Here is a 22,172-nt window from a genome sequence, read left to right as displayed (position 1 = left end):
TCTTCACGAAATGAATTGTAGGGCTTTAAAAGAGCTACAAAATGAGGGGTTAGTCAATCATGTACGGTCAAAATTCGCCGAGTTATTGCGAAAAAACGAAATTTTTCATTCCCCCTCCCCCCCTTAAAAACCCATCGGTCCGATTAACCCGAAAACTCAGAAATAAGCTCTTCTACATCCCCCCAACAACCCTAAAAAGGTTTCACTGATACCGCTTCACTTCCGAGCTCAAATGTCTAATTTGACTGGCCTATTTGTGATTTTTTCAATTTATACAGAAAAATTTAAATCTGCCTAGCTGATAAACAGTAAGTAGCATAAAAATCGACAGAAATAAGTTTTTCTGATTAATTTTTTTATTCAGTTCCGAGTTAAATTTCCGGATAATTCTCTTTATTCACTGTGTGATCATTAAATAGTTTGACTTATTGTTAGATCGCTATAACCTAGCTGTATCAAATAATGAGACATAAGATACATTAAATAAATGAAAAAATACATTTTGAAAAATGTTTGTCACTTATTGTTAGAAGCGTAAGTGTAGCGAACGTAAGCAATTTAAATTTTGCAATTTCTTTTTCTTTGGTGTTCGTGCACGCGTGTATATGCCGTATGTTCCTACTACCACGTAATGAAACACACTACCACACATGGTGAAATACTCTATAACGTGTATCGGAAAACAAGATATAGGATACCTTTTTTTAAGTTAGATAATAAAAAATATATTTCAGAAAATCTTAAGCCCGTTCTACAATAGTCGTAAGAGTATGCGATAAGACGTAAGCAGTAAAAATTGACTAATAGCTTCTGCACACAGGACGCGGAAACGCTTGCCGCGCGGCAAGGAGCAACGCGGTAGCCAATCAACGTGTTGTTTTTCCGTAAGAACCAAAAGTTTATGCAAGCGTTTCCGCGTCCTGTGGGCAGAAGCCATAACTGCAGTCGATTATTATTCTTGGATTGTAAAAATTCCATTTATATAGTAAACAGCTTACTGCTTGCGTCTTTCATCTACTCTTATAGCTATTGTATAGACCTCAGTCACTTAGAAATTAAGTGTAAGTGTGGCGAATGTGAGCAACGTAGTTTTGCAATTTTTTTGTTTTTTCTTTTGTGTTCGAGCACGTGTGTGCCACGTGGTAGTAGAAGAACACAGAGCTCGCGACATTTCAGACTTATAAAAAAAACATTTTTTTATATTAACAAAATTTAAAAAAAACTGTTATTTTCTTTAAAATAATTAATTATTCAATAATGATATACAATATACAACACACACATACAGACTATGTAATAATGTCAGTACTAGCAATGTAAATGAAAGCAAGATAAACTTAGATTATGTAATCTTTACGCTATAATTATAAATATATGTTATTATAATGCATTTTAGCATATTCTAAAAAAGAAAGGATTATTATCCTTCATATTTTTTGTCTTCTTTCAGAGAGAAAATATGACAATCCACAATCAATCTATATATTGCGAGAGTTGTAGTCGATATCCCTATGTCGGCAGAGTATCCGTAGGAGAAAAGGAAAGTGTTAACTTCATCTATCAATTTGTGAAGAAAAGATTTCTTACTTCCGCGAACAGCCGGAATCTTAGCATATTCCGTACTGCCCCTGACATAATTGGGCCACCCAAATTTCAAAATTACGGACAACTATTTCATTTACCAATCTTTTTTGGAGGTTGGTTGGTATGTGTATTTTCTAGTACTATTTCTGTTATAATCCTGTACAAAGTAATCGCTATATATTATATGTTACAAGATTTTCTACTATTTGACAATTTTAATTTTCTAATATAGAGGAAGGATGGTGCCGATATTTCAATATCTCTGTGGCAAAACAAAGATTCCATAAGAACCATTATTGATCTTATTGCAATCAATTTATGTCATACGACGAGCGAAAATAAATATATTGGTATGTAATACCTGAATTGATAAATATAAGATATTGTTAGAAAAGATACGCTTTTGTTGAGAAGAGAGTATAATTATATTTTCTATTTTGAAGATATTGAGTTTCATGAAGCTGTATATCCAATCAGAGTCTGTATTTACGAAATATATAATCCAGGAAACGTAATTCAAATTTGGGCTCAAGATTCTAATAATCAGTGGGTTCAGTTGTGGGATGGATCGTCTCAGATTGTACCCCCGAAATCAAGATTATTTTCTCCACCCTTATCGCATCCGTGCAACTTTAAAACCAAAATGCTCAGACTATTTTTTAAAGACAGTTTATCTGCCTCTTACACACAGCTAGATGCTGTGATGTTTATCGGTACATCAGAATTGATCTTTTCTAGAAATCCTAACGAGAATTTAACTAATCTGTTAAAAAGAATAAACAGCATGTACTCTCCTCACCATGACCATGTTCATAATTTAACAGCAGATTTGGAAAGTGCACACTTGGATATAGTTCATCTGCAAAGAAATTTTCCTGAATATTGTGTTATTTGTAAAAGGTATTATTATCGTCGACGTTAGGTAATATTTAAATTCTTTTTTTCCATTAATAATGAAAATTAATTTGTTTTTCAATGATATTTGCAGCGATATAAGAAGTGTTTCTTATAAGAGTAATTTGAGACACAGAGAAGCATCTCAGGAAATAATTCCTGGTTATGTCCAACCTCTTGGACAGAGATATTCGCGTCGTATTTTATTAAAAAGTCATTTAAATTATGCCAAGCGTATAAAACGTTCTTCGGATAAATCCAAGGAGCTATCACTCAGTTTGTCTGAGCTTCCTGTAAAGTATTCCAAGAAGTCTATTTCTCATAATAATATTTATTGCAATGTCATCCGCATATTGAAGTTTTATATTTTATCTTTGTAGGATGAAACACTGCTAGAAATATTAAAAAACTTAGATTGGACGGCGTTATGCCGCATGAGTGAAGTAAATTGGCGCTTTAATAATTTAATACGGGATCCTGAACTCTATACACGTTTGAATGTGCGATGCGTAACTAGCAACAGCAGATATGATACGCGCATTGTATTTCGTTGCTTTTTAACTAGATGTAAATATTTGCAACAGTTAGATCTTACAGCAAGCAACTTTGATGTCACGGATTTTATAAACTTTCTTCATAATTGCGGCAAGCATTTAACGCACTTAAGATTAAGTGACTGCGAATCTGTTGACAGACGTGCTTTACTTAAAATTTCAGAGATATGCAAAAATTTAAAAGGTATGCATGTATGTATATGTATGTATATTGTATATAGATTGTCAAGATTACGGGTAAATTGCATATATTCAAAACATATTTTATTTTTAGAATTGGATCTATGTCGTTGTTATCGCGTAGACAACAAAGGATTTTCATATCTCGAGAGGCTAAATGGTTTGGAACATTTAGACCTTTGTTGGACATTTATAAAAACTCAACGTCTTTGCAAAATACTGCAAAAAAATCAAGGGATGCGTGAGTTACATTTGGCACCTATGAGTGATTTAGACCTAGATGCAGTTGTAATAGAGTTAAGAAATTCGTGTCACAACTTGGAAGTAATAAGTTTATTAAGAATAAGTCTTACATCGCAGGGTTTAAACGCTCTCGCTGACTGTAAGAATTTACGAAAAGTGAGACTTTGCCTGTAAGTATGTCTTTTAATTTTCTTTTAAAATACATTTACCGTATTTATTTTCGAAATTTGTATGTTTGCTTCTCTTGCATCTCAAGTATCTTGAAAAAGTTGCATTAATTTCCTCTTTGCGATTAAAGTATTGTGATAATTATATGATTTTTTGTTACAGATCAAAAAGCCTAATCACTGATAGCTTGAACAGATTACTTTCTTCCTGTCGACGCCTGGAAGAATTTTTTTTTTTATGTGGTGTCCTTACTGATCGCAATTTGGAATTGCTAGCGCAGTGCAAAAATTTGAAAAAGTTATATCTTGCAAATGTGGTTTATGATAGACCTGATAAATTTTCCATCATTTTCAAACAATGTCCTAAACTACAAGAGTTTTATCTCGACATAATGTGTAATATTAACGATGGCTTATTTCATTATTGGAAGAAGAGATATCCACATGTGACTGTCTATACGTGTTATTGAGATGAATTTGGAATTGACAACACGATGCTTTTAAAATCTTGGATTAATGTGCATACTTTTTTACATTGTGCCAGTTAGTCGAGAAATCAAATAATATTTTGGTTTTAGTTACTGGCGGAGGAAGTTATATTTTTTTCTATATTTTTTATACACCTTCGACGTATATAATGGTGTCTACAACGCATGATGGATTTTTCCGTACCATCACAAATGAATTTGGAAATGACAACACGATGCTTTTAAAATCTTGGATTAATGTGCATACTTTTTTACATTGTGCCAGTTAGTCGAGAAATCAAATAATTTTGGTGTTATTGAGATCTCAAAATCTCGGGTACTCGCAATTTGTCCGTTCGCGTGAAGGTGTCAAGTGACACGGCGCGGCGCTCGCGCTGCGCGTGTACTTGGCGCGAGACACTACCGTGTCACTTGATATTAGAAAATATATAGACAATTTTTTGAATAAAATTTTATATATAATTAGTATATAATTAGCATTCAGAGCATATTGATCTGCCGACTTCAATTCGATAATCTTCTAATATAATCTAAATGCTCATGTAACATTTATCTCCCACATTGCTATTATCTACCGCAATTGATCTATCTTGATCTTGGTAAACATTGTCGAATGGCATTCAAACCGGACACAGCAATCTACGATAAATTTAAATTTAATAATCAATACGAATTTTTTTAATTTTAATGAAAAAATCAATTATATAATATTTGTATTACCTTCAGCGTTCCAATTTGTCTGTTTCGATTATCCTTAATCGGCAATAATACATGTTTGCACTCATCACCAAGCGCGTATTTTTTTATATTGAAAGTTGCGTAACTAGAAGAAAAAAGTAAAAATCCAGTTATCAAATATTATATCTCAAAAAAAAAAAATCTTATAAAATCATAAAATTAAAGATTATTTATCGTATTCAAAGGGAAAATACGAATGAGTAATATTGATTTTTATATAATTGCTATAACGTTGTAAAAATTTAAAATAAAATAAGTCGTTATACTCACCCGACCTCCTCGCACTCTTTAACTTCTCTTTCCTCGGGTAATGGTTCGTTAAGAACAGTAAAATTGATGTTTGGACTTATAGTTTCAGCCAACATGGCGCGCAAACTATGTCTTTGTATGGGATGTGTCACTTCATTAATCCAAAATTCTAAAATTACGAAACTATTTTGTACTTATTTATGCTGCACGATTTCTAAATAATATACAATTTTTCTCGTTTATTATAATTTACATCATATTTGAAAACGTGTCTTTTTATTAGCGGTCAAGAAAATATTTGCTGTTTACATATACATATAAAAAAGAGATATACTTTTCTTATAATTGTAGATCATTTCTTGACCGCCCGTTTTTGGTTTCTCGACAGAGACAGTCTCCATATCTTCACCGCGATTCCCGAGGAAAGAATATTCTACGTAAAGCAAATGTATCTCATCATCCTGCATGACGCAACTCTCGTCCAAAAGCTGCATGCTCACTATTTCTATAATTATTGCATCCTTTTCGTGGCTCTGAAAAAGACGTGTACGAATCAGAACTGCATTAAATTACTTTATGAACAATATCACGTACATTATAAAGTTATTTTTAGTGAAAATTATAATTAATATTTTTAGATATACTTCTCCATCAGAAACGTGCTGGTGTACATACAATGCGCTAACTCATATATATTATTAAGACGCTGCTGATCGTAAAGTACGACGGTTTAATGTAATAACAATATATTTTTCCATAAATTCATGAATAATTTGCCTTTAACAAAAATTCCATTAGCTTATTTTGCACATTTTAATTTTTTGCATTAAACAATAAAATCGGGAATTTGTATATTTAAACCGATGTTAAAAATATTAAAGTTTGAAGCTTAATTTGTTGTAACTATTTAGCTTTCGTCGCTAAGTAGACAATATAAAATATATTCGGTAGCATTATCACGGGAAATTTATGTTTGTAATCCAGCACTCTTCGTGGAGGACCTTAAGTATAACTAATGGAGCAATCTCGTACGCAAGTAAAGATGTCATTTCGGTAATCCTGCGCTTCCACGTTTAACGAATTAGCTCCTGCAAGTGTTTTTGGACGACTAAATTCAGTACCGAGCTATTCAATCAACATATGTGATTGCAGACGTATAATTAATTACTAAGTGTACTGGTAAAAGCAGTCAGCAGACTCTTCTGCTTGTACCTCTCCCAGTTTCTGTCCGAGAGAACCTCGTTCATGTCGCAGATTGTGTTGCTTGATCCTTCGGACAACGAAATGCCCTGAACATGTCCGCAATCTCGATAATTTCCAGATAAAACTAGAGCTTTCGCTATTTCTCATACAATCGCGAGAGTTTTCCGTAACATTGCTAAACGTATCTTACATTCGCGATTAATGTCCTGAACTCCGCCATGCTCGACGAATCCCTCAAATCGTTATTTCCCTTTTTCTCGTTGTTATCCGCTTCGGAATCTGGACTGATTAAAATTATTTATACAATTTTTTCAAGTTGCAAAATTAGATTCTGCAAGCAATTTAGATAGCGTGAGAAAGCACTACATAGTGTGAGGAAGAAATCTCACCTTCTCGCTGTAATCGTTCTATCGTCTTTAGACATTTTACTCGTCTTGTTGGTAGGCGAAAACGATTCTTCATTATTCGAGTTAATGTAATAATTGTCCTCATCCGAGTTTTCAGTCTCGTATTGAAAATCTGTGGTTTTGACAACGTAACGTTGATTAAGAGTTCTTTCAATAGGTGCAATCAATACGTCTTAAATAGTGAATTAAATTGGACATAGAGAATATTCATACGATTAATTATAAAATACGATTGCTGCTAATAACATACGATCCCAATCGATTTAATCATGTACAAAAAAATACAATCTGATAAATCTCAATCAAATTTTAATCAAGTATTTTAATCACGGTCATATAATCCCTGGTGATAAAATTTCTCATATTTTCTCAGAAATTTTCTAAGAATTTCTCATATTTTAGATTTATGAAAAATTCTGAAAAAATATGTTAACTCTTTCGTAGATACTTTCAGAAATAATTGGATAAAGGTTTTCGGAATATTTCATTATCCATGTATGAAAATTTCTGATAAATTGCGCGGATTTTCTCATATTTATTCAGATTTCTATAAAGATATGTTGGCGGAAAAAATCTGAAATATATGATTATATTTTGTCTGAGTTCTTCCGAAAAATATTCCAATTCGTATAAAAAATTTGAGAAAATCTTAAAATTCTGAGAAAGTTTTAAAACTTTTATAGAAATTCTGATTAATAATATGAAAAATTTTGAGACATTTTTCCAGGGGTGTTACTTGAATCTAATGGCGGTTGGTTATCTTGATCCGTTGAATCTTCAGACACCGAACTATCCCTTTGTTGCTGATCCTTGAACGACACTACGTCAACGACGTGTCTCGTGGGGCGTCGAGGAAGTGGTTTCTGAGGTACGTCTCCTTCCTCCTTTTTTACTGACGGCGTATAAAGAGTATCTTTTAACGAGCTTATGCCGCATTGTTTTTTAAAAGCTTCGACCATGTCGACGTTGCAGCTCAACCGGACCCACAACGACAGTTGGCCGAAATTAACGCCGAAGAAGGAAGAAATGACGCTGTTCACAGGAACGATATAATGCAACTTGTTCTGCGGATAATCCAAGATATCCTTGATGGAGACCTTTGCTCGGGCGAGCGTGTAACTGGTACCGTCTCCGCGAACAATGTTCACTTGGAATATGAGATACTCCGACAGCACGTTCTTGAAGAAGGAGAAGAGATCCGTTATGCGATACACGGAGGATGAGTTGAAGATCAAATTGGGACACTTCATTCTCGGTGTGTAAGCTGTCTTCTCGCCCCAAATGTCCCAGCTTACGTAAATGTGAAGACTACATATATCTTCTTCGTCCGGTATTTTCGCGACCTAATGATCTCAAGTACAACAAAATAATGTTCTTCACTTGAAAAAATAAATGATAGATTGTACTACTATATATTTATCAATATATAATCGATGAAAAATAATCTTTTTAATTTCTTCGCGGAGATATCTAAACATAATTTATTTCATAGGAAAGAGTTAACGTCAGATAATTAATAAATATCCACATATATTGAAATTTTTGAATAGGAAATAAAATAATTAACTATATAAGAGTTTATTATTTTATTTCGTCTACATGTATATATGAAATGTATGCAATATACTAACCGATGTAGAAAGTTGCAATCGCGAAATGTGAATCTCAATGAGACCTTGCCTGTCAGTAATCAATAAAGGAAAGAACTCTGTTGAGCACACCGGTAACTTCTTGCTGTCGGTCAAACATTTGATTCTGCAAGGCAACTTAAGCTTCTCTTGCACAGAGAGTGGATCTTTCGTTTTGCGCAAGTGACACATTAAATTACATCTGGGATAACGCGGCGATTTTAATCTTTTCAGCTTTATCATCTTTTCTGCCTAAATAAAAATCATTGGCGTTACGCTACAGTTTAATGTCTCATGAGAAATTATGATAGTTGCTTACGCAGAAATCTTTACTAATGTCTCGATAAGATGATTTTCTGTACTTCTCGTGAGTCACAGGAAAGGAAGTAGCATCGAATGTGTCTTTCATCGAGGAACCGTCATCTCTCGTTAAAATGGTTACAGATTTCTTTTTGCATGTAAAATCGCAATTCTTGGAGAAACTGGCGGTTGATTGGAGGGAACAGTTCATACAACAATAATCGGATTCTAAATTCGCATAACAATTTATTAAAAACAAAATTATTACGGGTATAATCGCTCGTTTTCGTACTTTTGCCGATGCATTTATTCGTGTTTGTAAAAAGATGTCAGATCGCCGTTATATGATTATCATTACCGAGATCATTCGTTGTTCCTGCACTAAAATCACGTTGGTTAATATCGCGAGTAGTTATTGTAGGAAAATCGTTGTTGTTGTTGTTAATATCAATTAACGGATCCCCGATCGCAGATGCTTGATGACTCGGAGATAGTTTTTCATCGACATCAGTAAACAATAAAAGTTCTTGCAAAACGTCGAATAAAACCAGAAACATTTGACCTAGCGTTATATTCGAATTCTTCAAATATGCAAGTCTTTTCTGTGAATTCTTCTGTACAGAGTTTGACGCATCACGTTGAGATATTTCCCGATCGCTGTAATAGATACTAATGATGATATTGTGACACCCTAAACCTTTTAATTTTTAATAGTGTTGAAAGATATATAAGACAAAATAAGATTAAATACAAAATTGTGGTAGAATATCACATGTACATATACAAAAAATTGTTACAACCATATACTTATTTAAATAAATAGAATATATAAAATATATATACATATATGTCTTATAATATCGAGAAATTCGTAGATTTTTGAACACACAAGGTTTTCCATTATGCACAAGTTATTGATTTAATCTGCGACACAAGGAATACAAAATATAAAATACTAATTACAATCATTGAATTAAGGGAATATGCAAAAAGTCCCTGATTAAAAAACAAACATATGCTCACAATATACGCACACATACATATATACACAAGAGCATTGACACAATATTTAATCAATTTTCTTGCTAGACATTTGTACTGTATAAGAATATAAATGCTATATAAAATATATAGCATTATAATAATGCTTTATAAAATATATATTTATTGTTAATACCGAACGGTAGAGTCTTTGTCAACAATTAGAATCACCGAACAGTAGCTTCTCGAGAGGTACGACTTGCCTGTGCCTCTGAGCTACGTCCAAAATGCCTGAGTATTCTTCTTTCGGCGTGATCCTCGACGCATCCAGAGGGGTGTTAATTTGTGCCTGATCCAATAGCTTTAGTATTTTTTCTCGGGATAAAACACTCGTGCCGTTTGTTTCCTGATTCGTCTTCCATTCCTTCAATGGTGACTGCAACCTCGCCTTGTCTTCATTATTCGAAATTATCATTGTACCCTGCTCCCTTGTGCTAGTAATGACAATTGTCTGTACTGATTTATCCGCCGATTGCCAATCTTCTCGAGTGTTGCCGACAGTTTTCTCCAACTGCACAATTTTATCGTACATTTCGCAACATTTTCTGCACTGTTCCGTGTACGACGGTACTGTTATTGTAGAATCGCGCTTTTTAACTTGCGTATGTAAAGACTGAAAATATTATAAAATTGAGAATTAGTCCAGCATTAAACAATTTCTAAAATATATACAACAAATATGTACTAACCGCTAGTTGTACCGTCAAGGTATCAATGTTATCCTGCAATTCTTGTAGTTTCGCGAGCAATCGCTCATTGGTAGCCTTTAATGCCACAATGTTAGTCTGCTCGTTGTTGAATGCAGTCTTCAAGGTCTGTTGCTCTTGAGCGTCGTCGCAAAGCTTTTTTTTCAATTCTATATTTTCCAATTCGACTTGTCCGTATTTCGAGGTGAGCGCAATAAGTTCGTTATTATGTTGTTGCAATATTTTAATTTCATTCATAAGATCCCGTATCTGCTCGTCCTTTTCGCGTAACGTGAACTGTGAATTCTTTGCCTTCAACATCTGGTCGTCAATCTCGGCTATGCGCGTTCTCTCTGAGGAAAGAACGGCTGTGATTTCCTGATTGTTTCTAATAAAATAATACATTTTTAAATTAGAAACACACTATATTGAACAATTCTTGTAATAACCAAATTATAAATATATATATTAAACAATTTACATCTATAAAAATAAAATTATATATATATATATACCTCTATATATATATATATATATATATATAATATATAAAGATATATATATATATATATATATATATATATATAAAGATCAGAGATCTTGACCAATAATGAGCATACCTCGTCGTTTGTTCGAGGGTCGTCTTCAAGTCATTAATTTCGGTGGTCAGTGCGGTGTTTTTCTCCTGAGTCGTCATTAATTTATCGTTCAGCTGCTTCATTTGTCGCCACACTCGTATATATTCTACATTTTCCGCCACCTTCTCCTTTTGACTATTGGTCAAATGTGCCAGCTCTTTTTCCAGTTCCATTATACGACACGCCATATCTTTCTTCTGCGCCTCCAGTTTCTGCGAACAAAAGTTGAACGCTAAGTAGAGATTATGGCGTGTAATATTAGTAACGAACAAGCCTGCATATTCGTGAAGTTGTGTGATCGCCCACTGGTGATATCAAATCGTGCAAAGGAGCTTATGCAATAATATTTCACATCATCCTGCAAACTTTATTTTGCTCTGTCACACACGAAATATAACATCGATTGTGCTGTGCGAATGAAATGGATAGGATACAATATACGAAGAGTTGAACGTGTGCAAATATCTGAAATTTATTCGAGCTGATTTTACCTCGATTTTAACGAGGTAATTTCGCATGTCGTTATCATCGTCCCCTGCCCCGACGATGCACTGACAGGACGGTGCTCTCACGCGGTTATTCTCGCTTCGACACGTCCTAAAGGGAGCCGATTCAGGATTTCAATGCGCCGCGACGTAATGAGTCATAGTGCATACGTGTGTAGCGCACATATATACTTACACAAGCCCGGAAGACGATGGTCTAACGAGATTACGGCTGCGCGACGACGACCTGCCGCTCATCGTGTGACTCAACAATTGATTTCTCATCACGGCGATTTTCTCCTTCAGCTGAAACGTTTAACAATATTTAACAATATCTCGGAATATCTATTTTAAAATTAAATTTATGATCACATAATCTTCCGCACGCATTAATAATATCTACGCTAAAAATAATACAATGGAATATAAACGTCATTCTTCCAAATTAAAGATATCATATCATGATACGAGAAAGGAAGAATGCTGTTATTCGAGATCTACCTTAATATTTTCAAGCTCCAGGGCGGCCGTTCTATTCCTATCGTCGGCAATATCTAATGCTAATCCACACGATCTTGGATTACTAGCCAGCCTAATCAACTTCGTCCCGAGCCGCTTGATCTTATCCTCCTGGCAGTTGGACAATTTCTTCAGATTGCTCGCCTCCTCGAGTAAACGCAGATACTTGTCTTCCAGCTGATAGCGATCAAGCTTACAAACGAGATGACGTTCCCTAGGGTCTGCCGATATTTAAAATGTTATTCACACATGCATCTTTGCACATCGTTGCACGCGAAAGTAAATAGGAAATTTGTGCATTAATATTAATTGTTTATCGATTTCAATTTTCTAGAATATCATGCTAGGAGAAATTTATATGTTTTTGCGTTTGAAGCATAGAAAATGCAGCTGCAAATTATAGAGGAGCGTCGAATACTTGGCCGTAAATTAATAAATAATAAATTAATTAAATTAATTATTAATTAATTAAGTTAGTTAATTTATTAAATATCCAACTGCAGTTACAGCAGATACAAATGAATGGATACAAACCTATGGCACTGACGATTGTGTCCACGCAGGAGCCTTCTTTTACGGGCAAGATGTCACGATTCGGATCGTCTGCCATTTTCAATCGAAATTCCGACGTCTTAGACCTGACGAAGAGTAGTCTCTAAAACCTTCGAAACGATTAGCACGCGAACGCTGAAAATTCGACACGTAATTAACGCTATTTGTTCGCGAGCTCCAACAAACGAATCAAAGGGATATAATTTGGCAAGAGACAGCGCGAAACAAATAGAAGCGATCCTTCTATTAGATCATCCTCCATTGCCTCTTAATTACGCGATCCGCGTTACATTTATAAAAGTAATATCCTTCACGCTGCTCTCGCCCGGACAACGATTATTCCAATTATCTCCAATCATTTGCACGAGAGTAATTAAACATATCTGTCGATTTTGTTCCATTACCGATTTACGGACGAGAGAGTTCGAGTGATCGACAACGCACCGCGATTCCACGCTAATTTCGGTTCATAATAAACGATTTGTCAGCGATATAAAAAAAATGTTGTCGTTATCAAAAAAATCACGTGCCGCTGATATTCTCTTTCGTGCAAAAAGATTTTGACGGGGATATACCGGGTGGCGTTCGCATAAGTTACATGCAAATCACAGAAATAAATGGTAATTAGAGACCCTATGTCTTGCAGTTATTGTGTTATTTTTTTTTTTTTTTTCATTATTATTACGCGTGTCAATTTTTCTCATTCCCTCAAACCTCACTTTTTTTTGTAAAAAAAAAAGCAAAAATAATAATTTTAATTATTTTTTAATACTTCTTATTATTTTTCTTGTATATTGTAAGAATGACATACCTCAAAAAGCAAAGTTTTCCAGAAAAATGAGCTTGAATGTTTTGAAATCATAAAAATTGTGTAATATTATTTTTAAATGCGATTTTGGTGTAATAATTGATTGTACAGGAATAAGAGTATATCTAGCATATATATATCGGCTCTTCGTTCAGTGTATTGAATTGTTATCATTCCTTTGCAAACAACTCAAAAATCGCAATTTTTGAGTTGTGTCGTTGTTGCAGCAAAGCGATATTATTTTTAGAAATGACGTTACATTATTTTTATTATTTTACTCCGCTTCCTGCATCCACAAATGACAAGATAATGAGCGATTCTTATGAGAAGAACTATATACCGGGCGTAACGCGAGTGACAATAATTATATATCGCCGGTTATCGCTCCCGCTGCCAGATTTGAGATTAAACGCTGCGCACTATCTGCGACGGAACTGCGTATGTTTCGCCCCGTCTCCGCGTGCGAGAAACTTTTCCAAGGGTGTGATTCATCCTCGTTCGATATGAATCATCTCCGCACACGTACGGAGCTTCGAAAGTAGCGGAGAAGATGCAAAAAAATAACAGAAGAAGGATTTAGCTTTACGATAGGGGAGAAAGTTAGGAAAGAACGCGCAGCTTCCGAAGGAAGAGGAGGATTATACCTAGGAAAAAATTTTTCATATATTATTAGAATATGTCTATATATTTTTTATTTCTTTTGTACTAATCTCTGTTTATATATGTAAGAAAAATAATAAGAATAATTGAAAAATAATTAGAAAAATAACTTAGATTTTTTACAAAAAATTAAATTTGCAATTAGATTATACAATATTCTATATATAATTATATACAATCATATTTCATATTATTAGATTATTACATTTATATATATATATATAAATATATATATATATATATATATATATATATATATATATATATATAGACAATTTTTCTCATTTTTTCAAATCTCACTTTTTTGTTAAAAAAAAAACCAATGGAGTTTTAAATTTAGCCTTCTAATTTAGCCTTTTAAATTAAATTCTCAGTCTTAAATAACCGTCTGTTAATCTCGGCGGGACACTTCGAAAAAGCAAGCGTCATTTCCATGAGGAAACGCGAACGAGCGGACGGACGTCGCAAACGTCAAACGAAGAAAGAGTACATATATCGAAACGTGACAGAAAAATCGAATTTGCGGAAACTGCTGTGAGAAAAAAAGAGGGAAAAATGAAGAAGGAGGGCCAGAGATACGCGCGCTATGGCAAGTTGGTCGACTCGTGCCATCCGACCCGGTACATCGGCATCATTCGCGAGCGGCGCGGCGCCACGAGATGCGGTGTCAAAATCCGGAGAGACCAAGCACAACCTAACCTGACCCCGTCCGTGACCACCGCACCGTACCCTCGCTTTTGACATCGGCGGCGGCGGCGGAGGAAGCGGCGGTGGCGGTGGCGAGTGGCGACGGCGGAGTGGCGGAGTGCGCGACCGTGCGCTCAGCGCTGTGCGTGCCAGTGGCAAAGGTAAGATGGCGGCGGACGGAGATGCGGTGATTCCGGACCAGGAAAAAGTGCGAATAGTCTCGGATTTTATATTGCACTCGCCGCCGGGCGAGTTCAACGAGGTGTTCAACGACGTGAGAGTCCTGCTGAACAACGACAATCTGTTGAAGGAGGGCGCGTCCGGCGCTTTCGCTCAGTACAACAAGGACCAGCTCACGCCTGTTAAGGTACAACATCATCATCATCATCATCATCCGTCATCGTCGTGCTCGTCGTCGTCACCACAGGCGGCCGCCGACGGTGCCGCCGATTCCAGTTCCCCGCGCGGGGCTTCCTTGAATACCTTTTCTCGCCCGGACTCGCGGTGAACGCACCTCGCGGTCCTTGGCGCCCTTTCGCGCGTTCGCCCCCTTTTCATTTTCAATTGTGTGTGTATCGATTCCGAGGGCCCGCGAGGTGCGATCACGGTGACCTTACACGCTCTATCTCTGGGCCGACTCACGTTATCGGACCCTCTCCCCCCTCTGGGAGTCCGGGTGACGTCCCCGGCGTTCTCGCACCGGCTCGACTGCCCGACACCCTCGCGGCAGGTTATAGAAATGTTGCCCTAGCTAGAAACCGCGTGCTTGCACCGCTGTCTATTTCCTAATAATGAGCGAAGACCGTCTCCTCTCGTTTCTATTTTACGGTGGAACGCTACCTTGACATCTGTTTATTTTGGAAACTGTTATAATTCGGTCGAAGTTAGGCATTGCTTGTGCCAGCAGCCATGTCGCAGTGTCTTTTTTTACCTCGTACTGCGAATAACTTATTTTACACCAGAGAAAATTTTAGATTTATATATCTGTCTCTTCTTCTATCCAATTGTGATAAATGTGTGCAAAATTATAGATCCTAGTATAGTATATTAAGTAGCATAAGAAACCATAGGAAATTTAGCATAGCTAATTAGCACAGAAAAGATAGGTGTGTAAGATAAACAATTAAAAGTAAAGTAATTAAAGTAAGTACTAAAGTAACAATTAAAACCCTGTCCCTTTCTTCATCCGCAGGTAGAGGGAAGTGAGCACCCAGTGCTTATAACGGAACACAATGACTTGGGTTCTCAGAGGTTTTACGACGCACGGAGTAAGCAAAGTTTTAAATATGATCATCTGAGGAAGGAGGCGCAAGACTATGAACTTTACGAGCCAGATCCCATAGCGGAGCCTTGGAGGTCAGCCCTTCAAGAAGAGATAACGAATTATACTCAAAGTCATTACAGACATGGCGCTTGCTCAGTTTTTGGAAAATCCTTTGGAGGTAATTGTTTACGATCGATCGATTGTGTTAAAATAAATCGAAGGACATATCGAGTAACAATTGATTTTTATGTCGTGTAGGAAACATAACGTTAACGGCGTGCATAGAGGATCATCAGTTTCAACCTAAAAACTTCTGGAACGGCCGCTGGCGTTCCGTGTGGACCGTCAGTTTCACCCCGAATTCGGGTAACGCCGAACTGAGAGGTAGCCTCAAAGTACAAGTACATTATTACGAGGACGGGAATGTACAATTGGTCAGTAGCAAGGACGTGAAGGAGAGCCTGCCGATCTCGAACGAGAAGCAAACGGCGAAGGATTTGATACGGTTTGTCGAAGAATCCGAAAACGATTATCAAACGGCAATTTCCGAGAACTATCAAACGATGTCGGACACCACCTTTAAGGCGCTGCGAAGGCAATTGCCGGTAATGCGAACAAAAATCGACTGGAACAAAATCGTGTCGTACAGTATTGGCAAAGAGCTTAAAAGTCAATAGAAATAGATTTTTTTATATTAAAAGAAATAATTAACAAAAAAAAGCGCATTTTGCTGCATGAGTGAAGTCTGGAGGTGTGATGTGCATGGGAGCAAATTATAACACTATTAAATAACGTTTGATCAGAGATATTCGACTCATGCATGCCACTCAAGATTCTTCTCGACTCCATACTGTATGTTGTTACAAAAAGCAATAAAATAAGGAGGTTAACACTTTTGGCGTTGTCAATTGTCTCGAAAAAATTAATTGTGAAAACATAACTTCTCCAAATAATTCTAAATAAGTTTGTCATAAAGTAACGTAATGTATGGCTTGATTATTTCTACAAACGTGCTAATTCTTGTAAAATTGAGAATCAACATCCGACAGTGGTACTTTTGTACAAATCACGCTGTTTCTTCACTTTAATTTTTTTTCAACCATTTTCCTTAAAACTATAACCGTGATATTCGCATTGTGCAGCATAGTGCAAGATATAATCTTTAACTTTGAATGGACATGAAAATGATAATAACTATCAAAGTAAAAGATCTATTCACTATTTATAAAAAAAGGCCCGGTTTTTCATTCTCTGGTTAATTTGTAGTTTAGGCTTAACCTAAAGTTTAAAATAAAAATTGCGTTTTTCAATTCATGGTTGATCATTAAACTAATAGTTTCGTAGTGCTAACTTTTACTATCAGAAAACTTTACTGGTTAACTTCTGGTTTTACTAGAAGATCTTAACTGATCTTATAGCTTTTTTATGCTGAGGTAAACAGAATTTGAGTTTTGTGCATATTATTAACCCTTCGTGGTCACACTATCTACAGTGCCATATAACCTATAAAAAGACCCTTAATAGTCTATAAAGGTTGACGGCACGTTAAATATCCCAAAGAAAAAAAATTATCTACTGTTTCAATGGTCACACCGGGGTCAAAACGACCCCAGCGACTTTAATCGGCTGCCGTATTTACAGTTTTCATTATTTTGACTTGAGAAAATTACTGAACCTTCTTTATATATTGTATAATCTGTCGCAATATTAATTTTGTTAATGAATTTAATATTAAATATTGAAAAAAAAATCGTAAAAATTAAGCTTGGAGTTAGTGTAATTTTGCTTTGAAAAATTTTTGGAGTCATACTGACCCCATAGTGACCACGAAGGGTTAATCAACATGGATTTCGATAATTTTGATGTAAACGTTTATAGCAGTAAAGAAGAATTTATAAGAGATCTAAAATATTTCGGTGTAAATCGAATTATTTTGATGAATTAGATGATCTCGATTTCTTTTCTAAATTTCAACTATCAAAGCCGACAGTCGAAGGACAGAACAATGTATATAAATTAATATTAATATTTTCTTGTTAATCGCAGTAGCTAGTTCGAGAACTGATATTTCAAGATAAATCCATTGTTATACGTTATAATTCTATTTGTTATTATATGTTATAATTCTAATTGTTATTATATATTATAATTCTACTTGTTAACATTATAATTCTCTACAACAAAAGAATATCAATACCTCCGTTATCCATTACTTGCATTTTCGTGACCAAACTTGCATTTTTTTCTTGCTCACATAGGCTGCGTTCGCTTTGGAAAGCATCACTCTATCTTCTTTCAATATGTAATGAGCAATAAAGATAGACTGACGCTTCAGCACAAAAGCACCCAAAGCAAACGCAGCCATAATAACTATCATTAGCTTATGTGTAACAAATCCTCTGTAACTATTTATGGTATTCAATTTATATTCTTTTGTATCGTCTCGATTTCTGCTTTCACAGTTATATAATAACACTAAAACTTAACTAAAACTTTTATTTTCAACATTATTCTTGATTTATTGTATTTATCTATAGTAAATGTTGTATGAACTATAGATACCTACCATTACATGAACTATAGTCTTGTTTGATTTGTAATACCAACATCAGAAATTTTTTGATGGGCAAAGTTTACCGAAAGTTGATTAACCAACGACAAACAATACATTGAAAAACGCAATATAACAGCTCACCTGGAAGTTAATCTTCAAGTAAAAGCAACCTGACTAGATAAATTTACCTTTAAATGAAAAACCGGGCCAATGGTAATGGGGATCCTTGTTCTTATGTTAAGTGATTGAACTGAAGTTGAATTCAATGTATTGAATAGCTTGAGATTGTGAGACATAAATAGCGAAAAATAAATTTAAACTATAATCATGTAGTTGTGAAGTAATGAGCAGATAGAGGCAGTTTTTCACAATTGACAAAATTTATAAATTCCTACGAACTTTATCAAAAATATAGTAACACCAGTGATGTCTCATAATTATTTATACAATATATATAATATATAATTATATTTTACTTATATAACGCTTTTTTTCTCTGGAGGAAATTATATCTTGTATATTATTTTAATATATAAATGAAATTAATACACGATATATTATTCACTGAGGTTATTATCTTATTGATAATCTTGTCATTACAACTACATCAATCTGCTCTAGCACAATTTATCTGTCACTCGATGGTTCACCCTGACTCAAAGCAAAATAATTTTAATTATTTTATTATAGACATATTTCTATCTGAAATATTAAAGACTATGATATGTTGTTTACGTTTTATTGATATAAATTGTATAATTGTGGAACGTGAATAGAGCCTGTAAAAAAAAACGAAAAATACTACATGATAAAAAAAAGCATTTTCTTACGGATGTGATGATGTACGCGAATAAAGTAGCGAAATTGATAGTTTATGTCAGGTATAAGAAAGACCTTTAGACTGACTCTCATTTTGAAAGGAAGACAAATCTGTAACGCTTAAGTCCTTAGATCACTTAAAGCGACTCGATGACACATCTCGTGCATTTAAAAATTCGGTTTGAAGAATGATATATATACGTACATATATCATTTTTATCCGAATTTTATTATATATATATATATTATATATACATATATACATATTCTCTGATTATGTTACTTATCGATACAACATGCTGGGGCCATGGGTGATATCAAACGCATAATATATCAAATGTAATACGAAGACATTGGATGTGTCTATCCATGATTTGTCAGCCCGGTACCGAACACCGTTAAGTGTTCATTACCGCATTCAATACATGAAGTACGAGAAAACGAGGAAACATAAACTCTTAACAGATATTGGTGGGCAAGGCCTACTATTTTTATCCAACTTTACATTTCATAAAGGTATAAGTCTATATACATTTTTTGTTAAAATGTATTGTTTTATAATAAGTATGTCTATTATATAATGGATACGTTGCAAAGTTTAATGAACTACCGAATGAAATAAATGTTAATCATTGCGCAACTTGTTTTCCAAATTGAATCGCGTTATAGTATAGCCATCGTAAAAAGGATCCGTTTGAGTTCGAAAGCAGAAATGGGGGAAAAAAAAGTCTCTTGGTGCTATTCACCTTACTACACATTACACAGCCAGACATTGTACGCGGAAAACGGAAACTAACAAAGTACATAATATATTGTACATTGTAGAACGTAGCCTATAGCCTGCTGGAGCCTTAATCTGTTCACTTTACGTTGGGGAATATGGGGGCGGGTATATATGGAGATTGGGTCTCGGGGAATATATACGAAGTACGTATGGATAAAAGTACGTCAAATTACCTGTTAGAACGCGAGGCGCGATAACGAAGTTACTCATGTAAATACAATCGCACATATGCTACTTGGAGTCGTTGTTTGTATTACGTATGTAAATTACAAAATGGAGCGTTTGAGGTGTTTCGAATCTTGTCAAAAAATTCTACACGACATAGTTGCCTACGATATTGAAAAAAAAAAAAAAACAACTAGATATTACCTACAATCGAGTGTATCGTAACATAACAAAACGCATGTCCTTATGTAAAAATTTAAACACACAAAATACATTTATCAGTTAAATTATGTATTATTGAATGTTATGATTGATTAAATAAAGTGATATGACACTTTATACATGTGCTCTCGAGTCTAAAAATAATTTTTTTTTTATGGAAATGTATTTTGCATGTAAATTAATTTGGCCATGTACGAATGTACATGTTTTCTCGATGAAAAATTAACTGTGTAATATTAGCTTTAGTCTTACATAAAATAAGCAAAGGGTTTATTGAATTATTTTAATAGTTACCATTTATATTGTTCATACATAAATGATACTTGATTATCATTTCCCTTTTTTTTTAGTAAGTTTGTATACAAAGTTCCTGTCAGTATATCAGATTCGTACAGAACACCAAGCTAAAACTGGATTAATGAAATATGTGTAGGAAAATGTACATATTAAGATTTAGAAGATTTATAAATGTGCTTTACTTATATAACTTTTTCTGTATATCAGGTAAAAGATGTGTACATACAATTAGAAGAGAAAAGATAAGAATGTCTTCATATTTTAAACTGTTACTGCAAATGTGTCTAAAATCACGATGACTAAAATCTAACAGACAATCTCTATATTGTGGCAAATTGATTGTAGTATGTATGTACAGACGGCGTCATTAATGCCTTCCACCTGAAGGCATAGTACATGTAACGTGCACTATAGAAATCCCCAGAACACAGCTAGGAAGGCATTAATGACGCCGTCTGTACATACATAACAATCAATTTCAACATTCTTTTATTGCATATATACACATATATATATATATATATATATATATATATATATATATATATAACTTCACATACAATCGCCATATCGAGTCATAATTAAACAAGTTTAATTGACGAAGCTGCGTTTCTTTGATACATGGTTTTGTTTGAGAGATATGTGGTTGTTGTTATTATCGTACATTGGTTGTTTTTGTGGGTCTACCCACGTAAACAAACGTACTACTGCGAGACGCGTCGGCGTACGATACGAACGTCGCAATCTAAGGAACTTCAACAGAAATACGTACCTCGGTCAAATCGCAATTATTATACTTGGTGAGAGATGCAAAAGGTAAGTATCCTCGGGCACATGATCACCTGAGAAGGCGTTGCGAGGCTGCCTCGAGGTGAACTGACGTTTGCGGGCAGCCATCTATGTTTATACACCGGCCGTTGCTTCTTCTTCTTTTTATACCACGGCACCTGTCTCTCTGGAGTCCATCAACATATAGGCCCGTATTCATAGTCCGACTGTTACCCATAGGTCCTGCGCACAACAGAGCACATATTTTGGAATAAGAAAAAATATTAAATATTAGGAATTGGAATTGGAAATAATAATTAAACGTAACGCACAATGGAAAAGAATAAAATATAAGCTGTAAATATGGGAATATTTCTAAATATCCTTAGATATCCCAATATTTAACATTTATCGCAGGAATATTCCTATATTTATATATCCTAATAATATTTAATATTTAGTCTTAATTCTTAATATGTGCTTTATTGTGCGCAGGGCCATAGCCTATCAAGTCAATCAAAAATTGGACAAGACTTTTATCTCTAGGGACTCTACTACCTCTGCTCCGCCGGCTCCGCGCCGTATAAT

At 34.8% G+C, this 22,172-nt stretch overlaps 2 protein-coding genes across 6 annotated transcripts; one reads left to right on the top strand and one right to left on the bottom strand.

Annotated features, from left to right (window-relative positions):
* Positions 1-9,314: 9,314 nt before the first annotated feature.
* LOC139775532 (uncharacterized) lies at positions 9,315-21,745 on the bottom strand. 5 transcript variants are annotated; one of them, XM_071711602.1, is made up of 8 exons: positions 21,589-21,745; positions 12,539-12,691; positions 11,987-12,225; positions 11,682-11,791; positions 11,492-11,597; positions 10,983-11,212; positions 10,366-10,750; positions 9,315-10,289 (listed from the first exon to the last, which is right to left on the bottom strand). In XM_071711602.1, the coding sequence occupies exons 2-8, from the start codon at positions 12,612-12,614 to the stop codon at positions 9,831-9,833; spliced, it is 1,605 nt and encodes a 534-aa protein (XP_071567703.1). In that variant the 5' UTR covers positions 12,615-12,691; positions 21,589-21,745; the 3' UTR covers positions 9,315-9,830. The 5 variants fall into 5 exon arrangements, with proteins under 5 accessions (XP_071567703.1, XP_071567704.1, XP_071567705.1 ...); XM_071711603.1 differs by having other exon boundaries at positions 12,539-12,666; XM_071711604.1 differs by having other exon boundaries at positions 12,539-12,659.
* Positions 14,548-20,636, top strand: Cpa (F-actin-capping protein subunit alpha). The gene is made up of 3 exons (XM_071711618.1): positions 14,548-15,078; positions 15,904-16,153; positions 16,234-20,636. The coding sequence occupies exons 1-3, from the start codon at positions 14,878-14,880 to the stop codon at positions 16,650-16,652; spliced, it is 870 nt and encodes a 289-aa protein (XP_071567719.1). The 5' UTR covers positions 14,548-14,877; the 3' UTR covers positions 16,653-20,636.
* Positions 21,746-22,172: the final 427 nt, after the last annotated feature.

Source organism: Temnothorax nylanderi, unplaced genomic scaffold, assembly GCF_030848795.1.
Source record: "Temnothorax nylanderi isolate EJ_2023f unplaced genomic scaffold, tnyl_v1.0 TNYL_tig0100_pilon, whole genome shotgun sequence".
Lineage (NCBI taxonomy): Eukaryota > Metazoa > Arthropoda > Insecta > Hymenoptera > Formicidae > Temnothorax > Temnothorax nylanderi.
The sequence above is the reverse complement of the archived record's forward strand: the minus strand, read 5'-3'. Positions and strand labels throughout refer to the sequence as shown.